Source organism: Physeter macrocephalus, chromosome 1 (assembly GCF_002837175.3).
Source record: "Physeter macrocephalus isolate SW-GA chromosome 1, ASM283717v5, whole genome shotgun sequence".
NCBI lineage: Eukaryota > Metazoa > Chordata > Mammalia > Artiodactyla > Physeteridae > Physeter > Physeter macrocephalus.
Genome location: NC_041214.2, coordinates 54,975,287 through 54,996,239, shown reverse-complemented (window position 1 = coordinate 54,996,239; position 20,953 = coordinate 54,975,287). Strand labels below are relative to the sequence as shown.

The window sequence follows — 20,953 nt, the reverse complement described above, 5'->3', positions numbered from 1 at the left end:
CTCTGGAGCTCCGGAGCTGCAGCCCGCGCCTAGTGCGCAGGCACAGAAAGCTCGCCGCCGGCCTAGTGCCAAGTCCTAGAGTTCACGCCCCCGCCTCGGCCCCAGGGGTCGGCGGTTTACTTTCGAACAGCGGCCCCGCGCTCTTCCTATTGGCTGATCCTACGCAGTTGAAGGTTGCCGGGAGACTGCGCCTGCGTCTTGAGGCTCTCAAGCCCCGCCTCATCTGGGAACCCGAAGGCCCTCAGGGTGGAGGAGGGAGGGTGGGAATCCGAGCATCTCTCAGCGTCAGCCCGCAGGTTTTGTGGAGCTCTGTTTCTGCTGGTTTTCCCGTCCCCACGGTGAGTTTATAAGGAGCTTCTCTTCGGTCCGAGAAGGCGGCTCTGGGTCCCTCTTCTTTCCCTGTAGCGCAGGCTGGTGTACTGCATGTGTTTGGGGCTTGGTGATGGAGAGGGCTGGCTTGGGTCCCGCGTCTTGGGTCCCTCTTGTCCCAGGTGGAGAGTTTGGGGGATCTCGTTTTCCTCCCGCCAATAAGGAACTGCATTTCCGTGAGGGAGAAGGCCCTCTGTGGTGGGGAGGCGGAGAGGAGCTGGACTCCGCCGAGCTGGGCGGCCTCGCGGCGTCTCGGAAAGGAGGGCGCCGAGGCGCGTCGGGAGAGAGGCCCGGGAGGATTTGTCGTAAACCTTCGGGAAGGGGAAGGGCAAGGGCACTGCTGTTTCGAGCCCCTTCTCTGGGAGGCGTTCTCACTGGACTTAACCGCGTAGGTGTAGTTATGCCCATTTTACAGATGTGAAACGTCAGTTCTGAGAGGTACTAGGTAAAACTGACCCAGGGTCTCTCAACATTTAAATGGCAGAATTGAGAGATGAACAGACGTATTAATGGGTATAACCTAAATCAGGATTTATAATTTTAAGCTGGCAAAATATTTTACTCTCATGTGTGCTTCTTGTCTTCCAGTTAACTTTCAGCAGTCTAAAATGACCGTGAATGTTTGCTCCGTCATCACGATTGTTGGCACATATTTTCAAGAGCTCATAAGATACTTGACGCTATGAAAAGACGTCCTTTGTGGCAATTTATTTGGTCACAGACTTGGGATTTTCAAGGTACAGGTGATACCTCTCCTGCTCCACCACAGCTGTTGATATTTGTCGCTACTTTTAAAAAAACACAGTGACGCTTAGGGAAGGTAAACGTCAAAGACACTGAAATTACCACCATTCCCTATGATATCGTACTTAACATACGTGTTGAGAATATAAGTCTAGAACATTAAGATAAAATTATTTTTATTTTAGAATAAAAATAAAAGAATCTGAAAACGTTGAAGATACATATTCAGTCTCCAAACCAGAAGGTCAACAAAGTGGTAAGTTCTGGGAGATTAAGTAAATACCAAAGAAATTTTCAGTAAATTTTTACTGAGTGTATGATTTAAAATGTAAGGGGAAAGTTTTAAATCTTTTGAAAAAAGGTGTGTATGTTGGTGGTGTATAAAATTCAAACCATATAGAAGGATCATAAAGTGAAAAGTAAACAACTCCCTTATCTGACCTATATCTTAAAGTTAGTCACTGTTAACTCTTGTTTACCCTTCTAGAAATCTTACAGGGATGTGTGCATCTTAATACAGACACACATATTTAACACATACAGATCTGCAAGTTGAATTTATTAAGTTATCTGGATACCGTTTTACCATGTATTTTCATATTGATCTGCCTTCCATTTTAATGACCAAATAGCTATCCTTTAAAGTAAGGTACCATAGTTTATTCTGGCAAGATGAAATTTTGGTTTTAGGTGATGTTAGTTTTTTTTTTTTAAATAAATTTATTTATTTATTTTTGACTGCACTGGGTCTTCATTGCTGCGTGTGGGCTTTTCTCTAGTTGCGTCGAGCAGGGGCTACTCTTCGTTGCAGTGTGTGGGCTTCTCACTGCGGTGGCTTCTCTTGTTGCGGATCACGAGCTCTAGGTGGGCGGGCTTCAGTAGTTATGCCATGCAGGCTCAGTAGTTGTGGCTTGCAGGCTCTAGAGCTCAGGCTCAGTAGTTGTGGCTCACGGGCTTAGTTGCTCCACGGCATGTGGAATCTTCCTGGACCAGGGCTCGAACCCGTGTCCCCTGCATTGCCAGGCGGATTCTCAACCTCTGCGCCACCAGGGAAGTCCAGATGTTAGTTTTAACATTTCTTTTCAGCAAACATATTGCTGAATTTTTCTCACCAAATATATATGTATTTTTCACTTTCAAAAATATTTTTAAAAAGCAAAGGAAATCTTAACTGCTTGTATCAGTTCCTGGTTAAATTGCATTAATAGTTTCTTTTTTAGTTTGGGGAAACAGGTTGATGTCAAAATGCAGGAAAACAGTGCAAATGGGCAGAGTTAAAATCAGATCTGACCGCAGGATTTTTTTTGAAAGAGTTAGGTGATCCTTCATTATTTTTGTACATTTATATGTACAAAAGTATTTTTAAAATCTTGCCCCATATTTATAGATGGCACAAATGTAGTATTTCTAAAGTAAGTCTTGAATTGCATAAAATGTGCTTTTTATCAGTTAGGGCCACAAAGATGTGAGACCCAGCCTGGGAAGTGGCACCTCTTGAATTTTCCCAGACTTATAGCTGACTCACTCTAAGTCCTAGAGCAAGTCACCTAACTACAATGTGGCAAATTTCTCTTCAGAGGGTGTAAAATGTAATGAATGTTTTATAACCATTCATGTTTAGAGATGAAAGGCAATAATGCATTAGGGAATTAAAACTTAAAAAATAGTTTACACAGGAGAATGGGTAATGATATTTTTGGTACTGCCCAGTTCTCCATCATCTGCTATCAGTGCTGCCCATCCGTAATATGCTGGTTAGACATTATAGAGGCTCCATAGGAAATCGGCCCTCTGAAGAAAGACTGCATAAAAAGTTTAGAAATTCAGTAATGTGTTTGTTTTTGACACTTAAGCACAAGAAATTTGTGAAATAATTTATACGTAGATGATTTAGCTTCAGATTTATTTCCAAAAAGATTTCTTTTTTATGTTCATATTTCTTGGTGACTTTTAAAAGGGAAGCAGGAAATCTTGAACTAAGTTATCAATTTGTACTTGGGCTTTTAGTACCCACTGGAGGAAAATAACATTTTACATGGGTTATTTTAATTTAATTTTTTTGTTTTTAAAAATTATAGATTAATATAAATAAATTCTAAAATTAATTTGACAGGAAAGGCTGGTTAATAGGCAAGACACTTAAACATTTTTAAAGTTTTTTTATTGTTTTGAAACATACGTAAAATTTACCATTTTAACCATTTTTAAGTGTGTAGTCAGTGGCATTAAGTACATTCCACATTGTTGTGCAACCATCACCATCTATCTTCAGAACTTTTTCATGTTTCCAAAGTGAAACTGCACTCATAAAACAATAACTCTCCAACGCCCCCTGTAGCCCCTGGCTTGTTTATTTAAAAAGCCAGCTCTTGGGTTTATCAACTCTAACAATTTTCTGTATTCTAATTCATGGTTTTCTTCATGCATTAGAATTGTTTTCTTCTGCTTTTCCTAGGTTCATTTTCTTTTCTCTCTTTTTTTTTTAGATAAATCCTTTTTATACTACTTCTTTTGTTTGTTAATGAAAGTATATGGCTTCAGCTCTGCCCTGTGGAACTTTTTTTTAACCCTGTAGATTTTGCTGAAGAGTATTTTTATTATTTCACATGGATAAATTACATCTTGGCTGGGTAGAGAATTTTTAGGTCATATCCTTTTCCTTCCAGATCCTTGTGGATGTTGATTGCTACATGTCTTTTAGCATTCCTAGTTGCTTTGGAGATGTTCTGGTTATCTGTTGCTGTGTAACAAATGTCTGATGGTTTGGATGGCTGCATGTCCAAGATGGCTTTTTCACTCACATGTCTGGCACCTCATTGCTTCTGCTTTTGGCCTCTCTCATCAGCAGAGTAGCCTAGACTTTTCACATAGCAAAGAGGCAGCAATCTGCTAGGCTAGCTAAGGGCTATACCCAGAACTGTCATAGTGTCACTTGTACTGTATCAGATTGGTCAGAGCAGTCACATGTCCTGTCCAGATCTTTTTAAAATTTATTTAACTATTTATTTATTTGTCTGCATGGGGTCTTAGTTGCGGCACGCGGGATCTTCGTTGCGGCATGCGGGCTTCTCTCTAGTTGTGGTGCAGGCTCCAGAGCACACGGGCTTAGTTGCCCTGCAGCATGTGGGATCTTAGTTCCCTGACCAGGGATCAAATCCGCCTCCTGTGCAATGGAAGGCGGATTCTTAACCACTGGACCACCAGGGAAGCCCCAAGCCCAGATCTTTTTGAGGGGAGGATAGATTTCATCTCTCGATAGGAGAATACTAGCAAAGTCACATCACAGGACATGTGGGAGTTAATTGTTGTGGCCATCTTTGGAAATTATAGTCTCCCAGAGAATTCTGAGACCATTATGTTTTTTGTTTTCCTTTTTTGGGTATCTTACTTTTCTTCCTGGATGCATGTGGAATTGTCTTTATTTCTTTATTTAAAATTTTAATATTTTAAATTGTATGTTAACAGTTGAAAGTAAAACAGAACTTAGGCTTATAATGAAAAACAGCAGCCTCCTGCCCTCACTCTCCCCACTCTTGATTCCTGCTCTCCAGAGGCACTTCATTTAAATATTTCTTTTGGTATTGCTTCTCTATTCATAAATAATTTGCTTTTAATGTGATTTCTTGATTTTTCACTTTTAGGCATGTATTGACTTCTTATAAGAGAAGATTAAGATAAGTTCTTAAACTTTGTTTCCTTCCCTTATTCCCTCCTCCCAACATAATTTTGTCAGTTTCTTAGTTTGGGCTGTTATAACAAAACAAAAATACCATAGACTAGGTGGCTTAAACAACAGTCATTTATTTTTTTGCAGTTTTGGAGGCTGGGAAGTCCAGGATCAGGATGCTGGCAAAGTTGGGTTCTGGCGAAAGCTCTCTTCCTGCTTTGCAGATGGCCATCTTCCTGCTGTGTTTTCACATGGCGGAGAGCAGAGAAAGAGAGGCAGCAAGCCCTGTATCTCTTCCTATAAGGGCCTAATCTCATTCATGAGGGCTCCAACTCTGATGACCTAAATTACCTCCCAAAGTCTCTACCTCATTAATACCATCACATTAAGGGTTACAATTTCAACTTACGAGTTTGGGGAGACACATTCAATCCTTAACAGTCATGCTTTTTGGTAAAATCAATATTTAATATTTAAAATATTATAACTAATAGGACAATTGAGCTATATAATGTGCTGTAGTATTTCCTCTTTTCATGATTCCATCACTTTTCCCTAAATTTAGTTTTCTCATTACCTCTCAATATGTTCAGACACGTGAAATATTCTGTCAGTTCCATTTATTTACTTAAAGGCATTCCTTCTGGATTTCTGTCTTCTTCCTCCAGACTACTATTTCTCTAGGCTTGCTGCACAGTTATCCAGGACTTCATTTCATAGTTATCCTGGTGAGAATTATTGTTTTTCTTTTCTTCCTGCAGCAGCTTCTTTAGAAAGGGTGGGTGATGGGTGGTTCAGTTTTGAGACCTCTTGTGTTAAACTATCTTTAGACTACCTTCAAAATTTATTTGTCTGGGTATTTTAGGTTGGAAGCCATGTTTTCCCGAGAATATTGAAGAATTGCTTCATTGTCTTCTAATTTCCAGTGTTGTTACATATACACAGCATAGCTAAGTCCAAGATGTTCATACCAGAAAATATTCATAGGAAAAAGTTTTTGCTCCTTTATTCCCCCTCAGGAGTCTAGGCTGGTTATGGAAAATTTCTGATGCATAAAATTTCGTACTAGTTTCTGTAAGAACTAGCCCCTAAGCATGATAGCCACCTTTATCTTCTGTTTCTCAGGCAGCAACCAGAGTTAGAAAGTTCCTGGCATTACAGTTATTTTCAACCAGGCTTACTTCTATTAGCCAGTTCTGACTTACAGATTTGTTGCCTAAAATCAGTTTTTCATAAATCAGCTAGAAGAGGGTAGTCTTAGATTTTATTTCTGTATCTTCAAGTTATCTACACGTTTCTGTTTAAATTTTGTTAAAAGTTTTATGTGCTATGGAAGTAACTTTTGAGACCAGGATATTTGCTTCCACTTTATGTAAGTTTAAGAGATGATATTTTCTTTACAATATTGTTATTGAATATCTTCATGCTAAAGTAAGTTGAGCTTTTGGGTCCTTAAATGAGTTCCCAGGGAAAATGATTTCTAACTTTTTGACAAATATAGGACTTTGGAGGGAAAGGTTGGGTTCTGTTTTAGGGTTGATTTTTGGTACTTACATTAAATAACTAATATTAAATCTAAATTGAATATATGTCCAATGCTCAAATTTTATTCCTTTGCAAAGTGCTATTCTCTTTATTCCTTCATTATGAATTCTGACATCACTGAAATAAACTGAGAAACGTTTGTTTTTCTTGGGTGGTTTTTCTATTTCAGAGCTCTCTGTAGGTAAAGGGTAGTCATAAAGGCTTCCCAACATGTAGGCACTTAAATTTATCTGCAGTGAATGTCATCTTCTGTTGTCCAGTTACTTTTGTTTCCTGGAATTCCTCACAGTTCAGGCTTATTAGTCTCACATCTTGGCTCATTACGGTTCTTAATATTGTCTGAATGGAGTATTTTCTGTTTTCTGATGGACTCTTGATAAAAGCTGTTCCTAAGCAGAGATTTTGCTATTTAAAAAAAAAAAAAGAAAAAAAAAACCCCAAAAAACTAAGGTCTGGATAAAAAAAAACAAAAACAAACAAAAAAACTAAGGTCTGGCATCTTATTAACATTGGTCTCTTAAGGGGCAGTGTTTATTCAACCAACATTGAGTGAACGCCTACTGTGTGTCAACTTCTGTGCTTAGACACAATTCCTGCCCTTATTGCAGGCTTATATTCTAATGTATTGAAAAATGTTACAAAATTCTTTATTTTTTTGACTGTGCCACACAGCTTGTGGGATCTTAGTTCCCTGACCAGGCATCGAACCCAGGCCCCGGTAGTGAAAGTGCTGAGTCCTAACCACTGGACCTGCAGGAATTCCGACAAAATTCTTTTAAATAAAATCCATCTAAGTGCTTGCTATAAGGTAGAAGTGCAGTGTTCAGTGAGATTAGGGGACCTAATCTGGGGGAGGAGGTGGGACTCAGGTTGAGACTTGAAGAATGAATGAGTTTGGTTTTGCAAATGGTGAAGATGAGGCGCATAAGAGCTATAAAAAGTCTGAAGAGGTTTTTGTTTCTTAAAAGTACAATTAGGGGCTTCCCTGGTGGCGCAGTGGTTGAGAGTCCGCCTGCCGATGCAGGGGACACGGGTTCGTGCCCCGGTCCGGGAAGATCCTACATGCCGCGGAGCGGCTGGGCCCGTGGGCCATGGCCAAAAAAAAAAAAAAAAAAAAAAAAAAAAGTGATTAATTATTCAGTGTTAGGAATTGCATTATATAGAAAGCTAATTTTAAAAATCTTACTCTTTTAAATGACAAGTACAGTATATTAACAATTTGGAGGTTAACACCTAAAACTTTACATACTATGTGCATGTGTCTTTGTTATATGTAGAATTAAAATACTTTTTTCTCTTGACAGGAAATGCACAATTTTGAGGATGAGTTAACATGTCCCATTTGTTACAGTATTTTTGAAGATCCTCGTGTACTACCATGCTCTCATACATTTTGTAGAAATTGCTTGGAAAATGTTCTACAGGCATCTGGTAACTTTTATATATGGAGACCTTTACGCATTCCACTCAAGTGCCCTAACTGCAGAAGTATTATTGAAATTGCTCCTACTGGTATTGAATCTTTACCTGTTAATTTTGCGTTAAGGGCTATTATTGAAAAGTACCAGCAAGAAGACCATCCAGATATTGTCACCTGCCCTGAACATTACAGGCAGCCGTTAAATGTTTATTGTCTCCTGGATAAAAAATTAGTTTGTGGTCATTGCCTTACCATAGGTCAACATCATGGTCATCCTATAGATGACCTTCAGAGTGCCTATATGAAAGAAAAGGACACGCCTGAAAAACTGCTTGAACAGTTAACTGACACACACTGGACAGATCTTACTCGTCTTATTGAAAAGCTGGAAGAACAAAAATCTCATTCAGAGAAAATGGTCCAAGGTGATAAGGAAGTTGTTCTCCAGTATTTTAAGGAGCTTAGTGATACATTAGAACAGAAAAAAAAAATTTTCCTAACTGCTCTTTGTGATGTTGGTGATCTGATTAATCTAGAATATACTCCACAAATTGAAAGAGTGAAAGAAATAAGAGAGCAGCAGCTTGAATTAGTGACACTGACAACATCTTTACAAGAAGAGCCTCCTCTTAAATTTCCCTACATGCCGCGGAGCGGCTGGGGCCCTGGGCCATGGCCAAAAAAAAAAAAAAAAAAAAAAAAAAAAGTGATTAATTATTCAGTGTTAGGAATTGCATTATATAGAAAGCTAATTTTAAAAATCTTACTCTTTTAAATGACAAGTACAGTATATTAACAATTTGGAGGTTAACACCTAAAACTTTACATACTATGTGCATGTGTCTTTGTTATATGTAGAATTAAAATACTTTTTTCTCTTGACAGGAAATGCACAATTTTGAGGATGAGTTAACATGTCCCATTTGTTACAGTATTTTTGAAGATCCTCGTGTACTACCATGCTCTCATACATTTTGTAGAAATTGCTTGGAAAATGTTCTACAGGCATCTGGTAACTTTTATATATGGAGACCTTTACGCATTCCACTCAAGTGCCCTAACTGCAGAAGTATTATTGAAATTGCTCCTACTGGTATTGAATCTTTACCTGTTAATTTTGCGTTAAGGGCTATTATTGAAAAGTACCAGCAAGAAGACCATCCAGATATTGTCACCTGCCCTGAACATTACAGGCAGCCGTTAAATGTTTATTGTCTCCTGGATAAAAAATTAGTTTGTGGTCATTGCCTTACCATAGGTCAACATCATGGTCATCCTATAGATGACCTTCAGAGTGCCTATATGAAAGAAAAGGACACGCCTGAAAAACTGCTTGAACAGTTAACTGACACACACTGGACAGATCTTACTCGTCTTATTGAAAAGCTGGAAGAACAAAAATCTCATTCAGAGAAAATGGTCCAAGGTGATAAGGAAGTTGTTCTCCAGTATTTTAAGGAGCTTAGTGATACATTAGAACAGAAAAAAAAAATTTTCCTAACTGCTCTTTGTGATGTTGGTGATCTGATTAATCTAGAATATACTCCACAAATTGAAAGAGTGAAAGAAATAAGAGAGCAGCAGCTTGAATTAGTGACACTGACAACATCTTTACAAGAAGAGCCTCCTCTTAAATTTCTTGAAAAAGTTGATGATGTCCGCCAACGTGTGCAGGTCTTGAAACAAAGACCACTCCCTGAGGTCCAACCTGTTGAAATTTATCCTCGAGTAAGCCAAGTACTGAAAGAAGAATGGAGCAGAACAGAAATTGGACAAATTAAGAAACTTCTCATTCCTGAAATGAAAATTTCTTCAAAAAGGATGCCATGTTCCTGGCCCGATAAGGAGGAAAAAGAAGTTGAATTTTTTAAGATTCTAAACATTGCTATAGTTACACTAATTTCAGTGATGCTGATGCTGATCCTCTTTTTTAACCAACACATAATGACCTTTTTAAATGAAATCACTTCAATATATTTTTCTGAAGCCTCTCTATCTGTTTACCAAAGTTTATATAAGAATGTGCATGATTTAAAGAATACAGTATGTCACACTTTATATTTACTGAAGGAATTCATGTGGAAAATAATTTGTTGAAAATTCGAATCTGAATTGTTTAAGTAGGCTTATTCTGTACAGCAGAGACTAATGACCATTGCTAAATGGAGCAATAGGGGTAGCATGGATAAATAAAATAGCAAGCTAAAGTTTATTAGAGTTGCAATATAAATAATCCCTTTCATGCTTCTGTTGAATAGAAAATGTGTCATCAAAAGTTAGAAATGAGACAGAATGTCTCGTTTTCTGAAAACCAGAACAAAATCTAGTAATTGATTTTTGAGTATTATCCCATTTTTATTGGTTTGAGAGGTTGACTTAATATCACTGTGATATTTAAATATTCTTGTACCAATATTATCTTTTAGCATTATATACTGCATTGGTTGGCTCTGCAGTTCTTTGTGTATACGTAGCTTTTAATTAAAACATGGCAAAATCCCGAAAGGTATAAGCTTGACACTTTTGAATGGACAAATAAGGATGGTGAGAAGAGGTTTTAAATTCAAGTAGCAAAGTCTCAGAGTGGATTGCTTACATTAAAGATGTGTTTGATCAAATGTACCTGATCCACACACATTAATGTGTTTTAGGTAGATTTAAGAGCTCTAAAATGTTTATATCAGCATTCACTCCTAATAAAACTATTGCTTTGGGAAATCTAAAGTGCCATTAGGGACCAACCAGTAACATTCCCTAGTACTTATTTCTATGGTTTGTGTAAGTTTATTTTAGGATTGTATTTAACTTTTGTGTGGTCTTAGTCATGTCAGTCAAATCAGTTATTGGCTAAAAACTCTAAAACATGTTACTAGAATGGAATATTATTGATATATCCCACCCTCATCATATTTGAATGGCATCATGTTAACTGTTGTCTAAAATTGTCGTAAATTTTCTGTTGAACTTTCTCTTATGCTAATACCAAAGTACCAATAATTCGATCTTATTTTCTTGGATTGTGTTATAAAGGGAGCCTACTTAGTTATTAAGTCATATCCCTTTGATTTGGTTTCCTTTTTATTAACAGACTGAACCGTGGTGCTTGTGGTAGGACTCTTAGCCCTTTTGTCCTTGTAACCCTAAGTACAAGCTCACTCACTTTCCAGAAATTCCAAGTTGGCTGTTAGCTCTTGGATCACATATTTAGGAGCCTTACTTAGTTCACAGATTTTCCAGGTCAGATTAGGTCCTAGAGCTGTGACTGTACTCAGGGCACTAGTTCTAAAATACTCCTTAGTGTCTTATCTACTGAGAACAAGTCTGAACCTAAGATGGCTGGCTGTATTGTCAATTTATGATCAGCATCAAAATATCAATTAGAATAGCACGACTAACTTGTGTGGGCAAAGAACATCTGGAGGTGGAGGAGGTATATATTCAGCTTACCAACTAACTTTAGACTGAAGTTGCATCGACTTGATTAAAGTAATAGTTACAACACAAAAATGCCACATACTTTTTGGAATATGTATAAATATTAGTAAGCACTGAAATGTTTGTTAGGTATTGTGTCAAAAATGTGATCTCATATTTCTCAAGTGTGTATTAATCCTCACTTTTTGTAGATTAGGAAACAGACACAAAAGTAAATTGCCCAAGGCCATGTATCTAGTATATGAGAGACTCCATGTATTCTTTTCAGAGTTCATCTGTTGGGCTACCTTTAAAGGATTTAAGCCAAGATTTTTAAAGTAAATTAGGGTTTCTAATTAATATATGTCTATGAATCACAGCTAAAAACGGAAGCATTTTAAGTTTGACCTTAATATTTTTTGTAACTTGCCAGTTTTTAGTAGAACTTTACTGTTGGATAAATTTTATGTAGTGTGCATGAATATAGTCAAATATACAAATAACTGAGTCTTATACATGCTCTGTTTGTATTTTTATCAGGAGGATGCGACTGTAAAATTTAAAGTATGTAATCCTGAAATATTTCTAAGTTTTTATGTATAACAAAAGTATATATTTTAATAAACTCATTTTGATATAAGCATTGAGTGGCTTAATAGGGCAGTCAAACTTGGGAGTGGTTGCTTTGGAATTTTCATATGGGCTACGGGCATTATCTATCATCTATCTACTTTAACTCTTTAAAAGTTGTTAGTACTGGGCGTCCCTGGTGGTGCAGTGGTTAAGAATCTGCCTGCCAACGCAGGGGACACGGGTTCAAGCCCAGGTCCGGGAAGATCCCACATCCTGCGGAGCAACTAAGCCTGTGCACAACAACTACTAAGCCTGCGCTCTAGAGCCCGTGTGCCACAATTACCGCCCACATGCCTAAAGCCCGTATTCCGCAACAAGAAGCCTGCGCACCACAACCAAGAGTAGCCCCCACTCCCAGCAACTAGAGAAAACCCACGTGCAGCAGCAAAGACCCAATGCAGCCAAAAATTAAATAAATGGATAAAATAAAATAAATTTTAAAAAGTACTAAGCTTTACTACTCCATTGGTTATTAAAATATAAAAATATTAAATTCCATTCACCTCTGTTCTCACCAATGAAAAAGCCCTAGATTATGTTATTTTTCTAGTTACTTTTCACTTGTATAATCTTGATTTAAAACAAATGACCATACTTGAGTTATAGATCTTGCTTTATTTAAGTCCATGCTAATGTATTTACACTTTAACGGTTATATTATGATACAGGCTGTCTTTGTTGGGTTTTAGTACCTAAACAATACTGCACTGAACAACATGGTAATTTTTAATTCCTCAGGATCAATATTCTAGAAACTGAATAGCTACGGCAGACTTTTTTGATTCAATACCAAAATTTCTTCTGAAAACCAAGCGGTTGCTGGCTTACTTCCAGTAACATTATCATATTCTTGGGCTAATACAGTGTAACACAACAAAAAACCCTTGACAACTTGATGGGCAAACAGCACTCCATCTTAATTGCCATTTATACTAAGGAAATTAGTCCTTATGCACTTTATTCTTTTTCTGAAGTGGGTATTTTTCCTTTTCAACTAATGAGATATCCAAGTTATTTCAGACATATTTACTGACCCTTTTGCAAGTATTTTAAACAGTCAAGCATATCAAGTTTTAGAAAAGAATATTTAAATTCTCATCCTTATAATTCAGAATGACGGTTTAAAAAAAACGTTCCTAGTATTTGGGTAATAGTGACTATCTAAATTACTAAGTGGAATACCTTAAAAATTTTACTATAGTAGCAGTTGATAGGCTTCTCCAGTGTAGGTCGAAGGTCCATGAGAGTATGCTGTCTTGGTAACATGATCTAGTTTAGAACTGTACTGTTCATAGAGTAACATACTTTTAACTCTGCAGGTAGCAGTTTGCGGCTAAGGGTAAGTCACCTGACCCCCCCAGGCATCTTATTTTCTCCACAGTCTGCTGCTTACAAAGTTGTCAGTTTCTTACAATCTCCTAGAAGCAGGTATAGAGAATATTTTATTAGACTTGTAACATGTCTCTTAAGTAACAGCATAAAATAGAAACTAGTTACATGATCCAGTTTAAGAATTATATTTTATACAATTTATAACCCTTTACAAATACAAAGTCAGTAAATACAGTACACTGAATCTGTGGTGATTCAATCTGAGAAATCTTCAGTATAAACAAGTTTAGCAAAGTCCTTTAGATGCAATTTCTTTTGGGTTTACTGCAACACTTTTTGTTATATTGTATGTCTTGTAAATTCCAATAAGTCTATCTGAAATCTCAAACATATTATTTCGAAGAGAAATTATTATGAACTGGGCATTTTTTGTTTGTTCCTAAAGAGAAAGAGAATAAATTAGAAAAATTATACATATATTGTAAATATATAAATCATATAATAAACATCTAAGCTTTACTTCCCTGAAATATTTCTTGACAGTAAATTCAACATGACATTGATAATTAACATGAAGAATGACAACATGGATAATTCATGAAACAGTATTTGGGTTTGAGAAGAACTCGGGTATTTGGAAGGATGGTTGCCTAGAATTCTTCTAGTAGAAAAAAGATATAGAAAAAAAATTTCTAGCTGTGTTTCTGCTACTAATTTACATTATCCATTTATATTTCACTTTTCCAAAATGGAACTATTTGGCTCAAATACAGGATGTGGTCTCCTTTAATACCATGGGATGTGGGATTACAGAACAGGGAAAAAGCTCAAATAAGTCAAAGAATTTCATCTGTAATGTTTAAGGAACCCATAAAATTTTCAGAATGAAAAGCTCTAAATGATTACTTACATATATATAAAATGCAACAATGGAAACATTTTTGAAATCAAGGGCTGCATCAATCTCATCCATGAAGTACAGGGGAGTCGGTTTGTAGTGGTGAAGAGCAAATACTAAAGCCAATGAACTAAGTGTTTTCTCTCCTCCTGAAAGGTTGAAGATCTTCTTCCAACTTTTCTTAGGTGGTCGGACACTGAAATAATTGAGAAAATCTCATTAGTCAAATTACTTGCAAAGCTAAATTAAGACTTCGTGATTTGTTTCCCATAACTGGCTTCTACCACCTTCCTCGGGAATCTCTAATTTCCTTTTCACAAATATAAACTTCTGAGGGGTTCTTTTATAAACATGTTATTGGAGGATGAACACATAGGAATACCTGACAAAAATTTAAGATTTAAACAGCCAGTAAGTAATTCTTGGTATTTTCCCCGTTTCCAATGCACTTTTTGCTGTGCAATTTTAAAATCCATATGTTAGATTGAAATGGCTCAAAAATTAAAAGATGAACTAGACAAATATTCTGTAAAATCAAGTATTTACTGTTTGCCTAGAATTTATGCTGTAAACTAATATCTAGGCAAACTAGTATTTATGAAATAAAATAAGTTGTACATCTAACCTTCACATCCCACCCCTAAAAAAATACTGAGTTTGGAGAATATGTAGAGAGATATAACAGAAGAATCTGAAACTCAGTATACAGCATAATTACAAACCTGAACATGATTCCTTCAGAGAAAGGATCCAAGCTGTCTACAAGCTCCAGCTCAGCATCACCTCCCAAAGTAAGCATTTGGTAATTTTCCTTTAATTTATTTGTTATTATATAAAAACCTGCCATGAATTCATTAAGCCTTTGTTTCCGAAGATCTTCATACGCCTGTCTAAAATTATCTCTTTCATAAGTAATTTTGTCCAATTCTGCTACCCGTTGTAAATATAATTCTTCCTATGAAAAGAATGAGAAAAACATCAATTCAGTTATACATTTGAGATGAGAAATAACATTGCTAATTATATAAAATAAAGGCCACAATTTAGGCTAAGGTCTAGAGACTTCCTGACTATTACACAGTTTATTTGTACCTTCTTTTTATACTCTGCAATGGCACCAAGGTTTGGTTTCATTTCATGACACTGGGCTTCCAAAAGTGCAATTTGATTTGTTATAGAATCTGGGTTCTTGATTGCTTCAAGATCTTCTGGGCTTAGAAGTGGAATCTCTTCAACAGGATTATCTTCTATGGGATGCAATGATATTTTTGAAATCTAAAAGTTTAAGTTAGATCAGTGTTAGAAAAGGCATAGTATTATAATTCATTGTTAAACCTCACAAATTAATATGACAAACTGCCTATCAAAACGACGTATACTAAGGAGTGGTAACGAATTTGTGTATCAACTATTTTTCAATGGACTTCAAGAAAAATAGTTGTAGTGTTCCAGGTGTTCATGTAGCCATTTGTTAAATCTCCGTTATCAGCCCTGGGGTAAAAATGTTGACTAATTCTGACCATTACGCATATTTTTCTGTATATGATAACTCCTATATAACTGTTCATTTTGTCCCCTATAAACCTGAAAACTGATTATACACCATGAAATTAAGAATCACAACATACCTCAAAAACACAAAAACCCTAACCTTTTTTCATAAAGGATATCTTAAAGTTACATTTAACTATCCGTAACAATTCTCACCTCTTTTTGCCAGTATTTTATTTTAGAATTATGTTCACCAATATGACCATCTACTTGTTCAAGTTTCAACTTAATACTAAGTGCATCTTTTTGAAGAGCATGTTCATTTTCCTGAATCACTTTTAGTTGTTGAAGTAGGTTACGATGTTCTTTCTGGATCTCTGGTAAGGACTCCTAAAAACCAAGAAGAAATGCTACAGATATGATCTTCTCAAACAGAACAGGGATTTTCACATTACAAAGATGAAGAAGCGAGCTATCTCTCCCCACGCCCCTTCCACTTTAAATGAAAATGTTTTTATTTACAGAAAAGTTACAATACAGTACTCATTTTTATTGTACAGATGAAAGTTAATATAAGTTTAACTTACTGAGTGCTTACTCGGCAAGGTATTGATATCTGTAAATCTTAATTGCTTGAAATACCATCCTCTCCCCTCTCCATGTCTTACCTCTGCAGCATTTGTATTCTTTACGACCTCTGCTGCTTTGTCTTCAAGACTTTTTAGCTCTGCTCTTAAGTCATCTACTTCTTTCTCAGTATCTTTTATTTCTTTCTCCGTGCGAAAGACAGAGTCTTGTGCTTTTTTAAGATTTCTAAACAAGCAAAAATCATATATTAAAAATGTGGTAATGTGTGATTTGTTATTCTGCTTCTGAAAACCTACCAAAGAACTTTTCATGACATTAATGTAACATTTTTTTCTATCAGATTTTAAAATTTATGATTTACACTAAAATCCTTGGTTTTTTATGTTTATACATACACTTGTGGGATATTGTATATTTTATTAAACTCTCAGTATAAATTAATAAAACTTCCTTATATAAGTTTTTAGACAGACTATGAAGCAAAATTGTCCATTGGATTATTATATTCTTGTCAGATTGGAGATTCTTAAATCTTTACACCCATGAAGCTATACCATCAAGTAAATAAATACGCCCTGGTTTAAGTCAGGGCAAACAAGTGTTTTTGACAGGGTGGAGTGGGGAGGAAACTGGACACATGACAACACACACACACACAGGACTATTTTTTCCCTTAATAAAGTTACTTCTATTTTGACTGATAACTGTGTTTAGGCAAAACATATGGCTTATTAGCACCTTATCTTTGAACAAAAGACACTGTAATAACGGAATAACCAGATAATCAATATGTGACTGATGTTATAATTTTAAGACAAAAGAAACAGCTGTTTACATTTCAACTTTTTTTTTTTTTTGTGGTATGCGGGCCTCCCTCTGCTGTGGCCTCTCCCGTTGCGGAGCACAGGCTCCGGACGCTCAGGCTCAGCAGCCATGGCTCACGGGCCCAGCCGCTCCGCGGCATGTGGGATCCTCCCAGACCGGGGCGCGAACCCGGTTCCCCTGCATCGGCAGGCGGATGCGCAACCGCTGCGCCACCAGGGAAGCCCCTCAACATTTTTATACATACTTAGTTTTAATTATTTTAGAAATACTTTAATACTCTGAAAATTAATTTAAAAACATCTATGTTATGAACGTATTAAAAACTTTTTGGGACAATGGAATAATCTAGTTAATTAAAAATTTAAGTTATTAGAACAATTTTGCTAAGAAATCTCAACCTTCTTATTCTCCTAAAACCTTGATCTATTTCAATGAATCACCCTCTACTCCTTTAAGCCAGAGAAATGAAACTCTGACTTCTATCTCCTCACAACTTGGGAATTATATAACCACATTTAGCCAAAGCATACCCGTTTGTTTTTAAAAACTAGTCATATGATGTTTATTATAGGTGTCCACCTATTAAACTCCTATTAGGTAACAACATGTCAGAAGGGCTTAATAAGTAACAGTAACATTTAATGGACATTAAGTTTAAATATTAATGGGATGTAGGGAAGGGGAAGACAGGGTAGTATGCATACTCTACCTGTCAGCAGTCTTGATTGCTACTTGGGCTTTAGTAATAGCAGAAGCACATTCATCTAATTGTTTGTTTATTTTATCAAGTTTGTCTTGTTGGGCCTTGAGTTTATGGTTATTGATTTCTACGATAATATTGTGTAACCTTTTAACCTCAGCTTCTACTTTGCCAGCTCTCTCAGCCACACTGTTATACTCTGGAAAAAAAAAAAAAAGTGAAATTAATTTGTGTTTCTAAGCTAATGAGCATCACTTGTTAGATGTAAATCTCTTCAGTCAATATGACTTAACCTGATGCATGCCCAAGAAATTTTAGACATTTAAGGAAAAGTACCTCAAAAAAAAAAACACCCCCAAAACACAAAACCAGAATGCCCTATGTCAAAACAAATGGTGTTATATAACAACACATGGTTAAACTCTCTGGCTCAGCTGTGAACATAACACACTTATCTCTTTCTGGCTTCATGCCCTGAAGTTCTTTTCAAAAGTTTTTAGGGTACTTTCTTGACTATTGGTCTCATAATGATTTTTACCCTTAGATAGACTATGTGCCTGACTACTGCCCGGGGTGAAGAAAATTGTGGTTGTTTTATTCTGCTAACCTAGAGTTCTCCTCCATGTTATAACAAAAAAAAAGTCGGGGGGATAGGATGAAGTGGCACTCTTTTCTGTGGCCCAGAAAGTTGTAACACTTCCTAGAGTCCCTTGTACATAGGGTTCAGACATAAGTAAGTCCATTCAATCAAAAAAAAAATTCACACAATTTGGATGGCAAAACTGATGAATTGAGCATGTTTCTGCTGGCACTCATGGAAAAGTCTGAATTTTCTTGGTGGTGTTAGAGGCTCTGGTGTCCTGTCAAAAGCTTTGTGAATACTGACAGGCAATGGCATTAACTTTGATGGTGTAGATTATAGTAGGTACAATGTGCTTCTGTTGTTGGCAGTTGTAGTGTCATCTTCCCAATTTGGTATTTATTTATTTATTTGGCTGTGCCAGGTCTTTAGTTACGGTATGTGAACTCTTAGTTGTGGCATGTGGGATCTAGTTCCCTGACCAGGGATTGAACCCAGGCCCCCTGCACTGGGAGTGGAGTCTTAGCCCTGAGCCACCAGGGAAGTCCCTCATCTTCCCAATTTGAGAGATGACACACACACACACACACCCACACCCAAATCATATCTGTACACACACACACCCAAATCATATCTGTACACACACACACACACACACACACACACACCCCAAATCATATCTGTACTAACCATAGTGGATTCTGTTCTCCATATTTGAATCCTAAATCACTATACAATATAAGAAGGATGAAAGGTGGCAAAAAGGTATAAGGAGTTCAAGCTTTCAATATCTGTGTCTAGAAAAGTAAGCAGAAACAGAGCCAACTTATGGAAAGAGACTCCCATAAAGCTCCTATGGGAGGTGTGTTATCAATACATTTAGCATAGGGGAAAGGAGGTAGGATGTGCTAAGAGGAAAAGATTAGATAAAGACTTAACTGTTGTTCCTCTAGATTGTCTCTTCTCTCCTGTTAGGTAGAGTGGAATTTCAATATTCTCCAAATCTCACAACTTAGTATTCATCTTTTTGTCCTACATTATCAGAGAATTCTTTAGTCTGATCTTTCAAACTCATCTAGTGAGTTTAACTCCAACCTCTATTCTTTATATTTCTGAGATCACCACTTAGCTTTTTAAAGAAACAAAGCAAAACAAAATCCTGCCCTTTTTTGGTCTTCTGAATCCCCTTTTCCCCCTAAGGATACTAAGATACTGTATTTATTGAAGGAATTGTTTTGCTCAAAGTGGCAATGTTCTCTGTAGTTTAAGTTCCATTAGGCTGTCTGTATGCTTAGCTCCCTTGTGGCGTAGAGTACCAGCTGCTGTGGGGTCTGGCATCATGACTTATACTGGGGGATGGGCCAGGTATGCAACTGGGAAGGGTTCCACCCTTCAGAACATCTTCTTTCTTATTTTCAAGTACCTAACATGCATTAAAAATTCTTTTCCCTGGGCTTCCCTGGTGGCGCAGTGGTTGAGAGTCCGCTTGCCGACGCAGGGGATACGGGTTCGTGCCCTGGTCCGGGAAGATCCCACATGCCATGGAGTGGCTAGGCCCGTGAGCCATGGCCGCTGAGCCTGCGCGTCCGGAGCCTGCGCTCCGCAATGGGAGAGGCCACAACAGTGAGAGGCCCGTGAACCGCAAAAAAAAAAAAAAAAATTATTTTCCCTATCTGTAGTAGCATGTCTATTAGGAGGGGAAAACTAACATCAGATAGTCTATAATTTTGAAGTCACTATTTTATACCACCTTGCTCCACTTACTCTATTCTCTACACAACAGCCAGAGATTTTTAAAATCTAAATTAATATAAAATGAAATATTTAATCTTAAAGATATGCTTGCAGAAATGGGCTTCCATATTAGATACTACTAATAATAGCCAGTGTTTCCAAGAGAGGAAATATATATGGGGCTCCTAATAAAGTCAAGGATTCCCTTTCAAACAAGAATACAGATTCCTGTAGTCTCTCTGTGAAAGTGCTGCCATAAATGACAAAGATACACATTTTTTGTTTTAATTGACCATTAGGTTCCATAAAAGCAATCGTAACAAATATTGTAGGTATTCTGGGGAAGGAGGGGTAGAGTGAACTCCCTGTGTCTCCAAGGACAAAATATATACCCAAAATAAATGCAAGGAAAAAAAAGTCCTGTCAGATTATATCACTTCCCTGTATATGACTTTCCAATGGCTTTTAATTTCACATGGAGACAAGGCTTATAAGGCTCTACATTATCTGGATTCTTCCATCGTTTAACTCTAGCCACTCTGGCTTCCTAGTGTTCCTAGAAACTTCTGGCATACTCCTTCCTGCCCCAGGGCCTCTACTTACGCCTCTACATTCTTCCTGAAATGCTCTTCTCCCAAATATCCACATGTCCACTCATACTTCCACTGGGTCTCTGCTCAAGTATCTCTAGCGGTGGTCTGTCTAACCACTGTGTCCATCTGAATCCCCATCCCATCCTGTTTTCTGGTTTTACTTTTATCACCTAGCACCACCTGATACAGTATGCAATGTATTTACTATCTTCCTCAACTCTTAAGTGTGAGTTCCTTGAAAAGATAGAGGGACTTTATTTTGTTCACTGCTTGATCAACAGCACCTAAAACAAAGCTTGGCCAGTAGCAGATGCTGAGTGAATGCCTCAATATTAAAAATGTAGATAAATATGACCACAAAAATAAAAAAATTAATACAGCTATATATTAATATTCAATGTGCCCAGTGGACATCTGTCT

General features: G+C 37.0%; 3 protein-coding genes across 5 annotated transcripts in view; 2 read left to right on the top strand and 1 right to left on the bottom strand.

The window, feature by feature from the left end:
* Positions 1–230: 230 nt before the first annotated feature.
* Positions 231–8,563, top strand: LOC129391362 (tripartite motif-containing protein 59-like). The gene is made up of 5 exons (XM_055085298.1): positions 231–338; positions 958–1,189; positions 1,299–1,369; positions 7,630–8,401; positions 8,529–8,563. Exons 4-5 carry the CDS (start codon positions 7,633–7,635, stop codon positions 8,561–8,563), a joined length of 804 nt encoding a protein of 267 aa, XP_054941273.1. The 5' UTR covers positions 231–338; positions 958–1,189; positions 1,299–1,369; positions 7,630–7,632.
* Positions 8,453–11,769, top strand: TRIM59 (tripartite motif containing 59). The gene has a single exon (XM_024124295.3). It carries the CDS (start codon positions 8,634–8,636, stop codon positions 9,840–9,842), a length of 1,209 nt encoding a protein of 402 aa, XP_023980063.1. The 5' UTR covers positions 8,453–8,633; the 3' UTR covers positions 9,843–11,769.
* A 631-nt stretch (positions 11,770–12,400) lies between these two features.
* The window catches only part of SMC4 (structural maintenance of chromosomes 4), a 35,867-nt gene continuing 27,314 nt past the window's right edge, over positions 12,401–20,953 (bottom strand). For all 3 annotated transcript variants that reach the window (XM_007110558.4, XM_007110557.4, XM_028490650.2), the window contains exons 18-24: positions 17,636–17,825; positions 16,182–16,326; positions 15,730–15,903; positions 15,115–15,297; positions 14,745–14,977; positions 14,035–14,218; positions 12,401–13,563 (exon numbers count right to left, since the gene is read on the bottom strand). In XM_007110558.4, the coding sequence (XP_007110620.1) occupies positions 13,411–13,563; positions 14,035–14,218; positions 14,745–14,977; positions 15,115–15,297; positions 15,730–15,903; positions 16,182–16,326; positions 17,636–17,825 (1,262 nt within the window). In that variant the 3' untranslated portion in view covers positions 12,401–13,410. The remainder of the gene's footprint in view (positions 13,564–14,034; positions 14,219–14,744; positions 14,978–15,114; positions 15,298–15,729; positions 15,904–16,181; positions 16,327–17,635; positions 17,826–20,953) is intronic.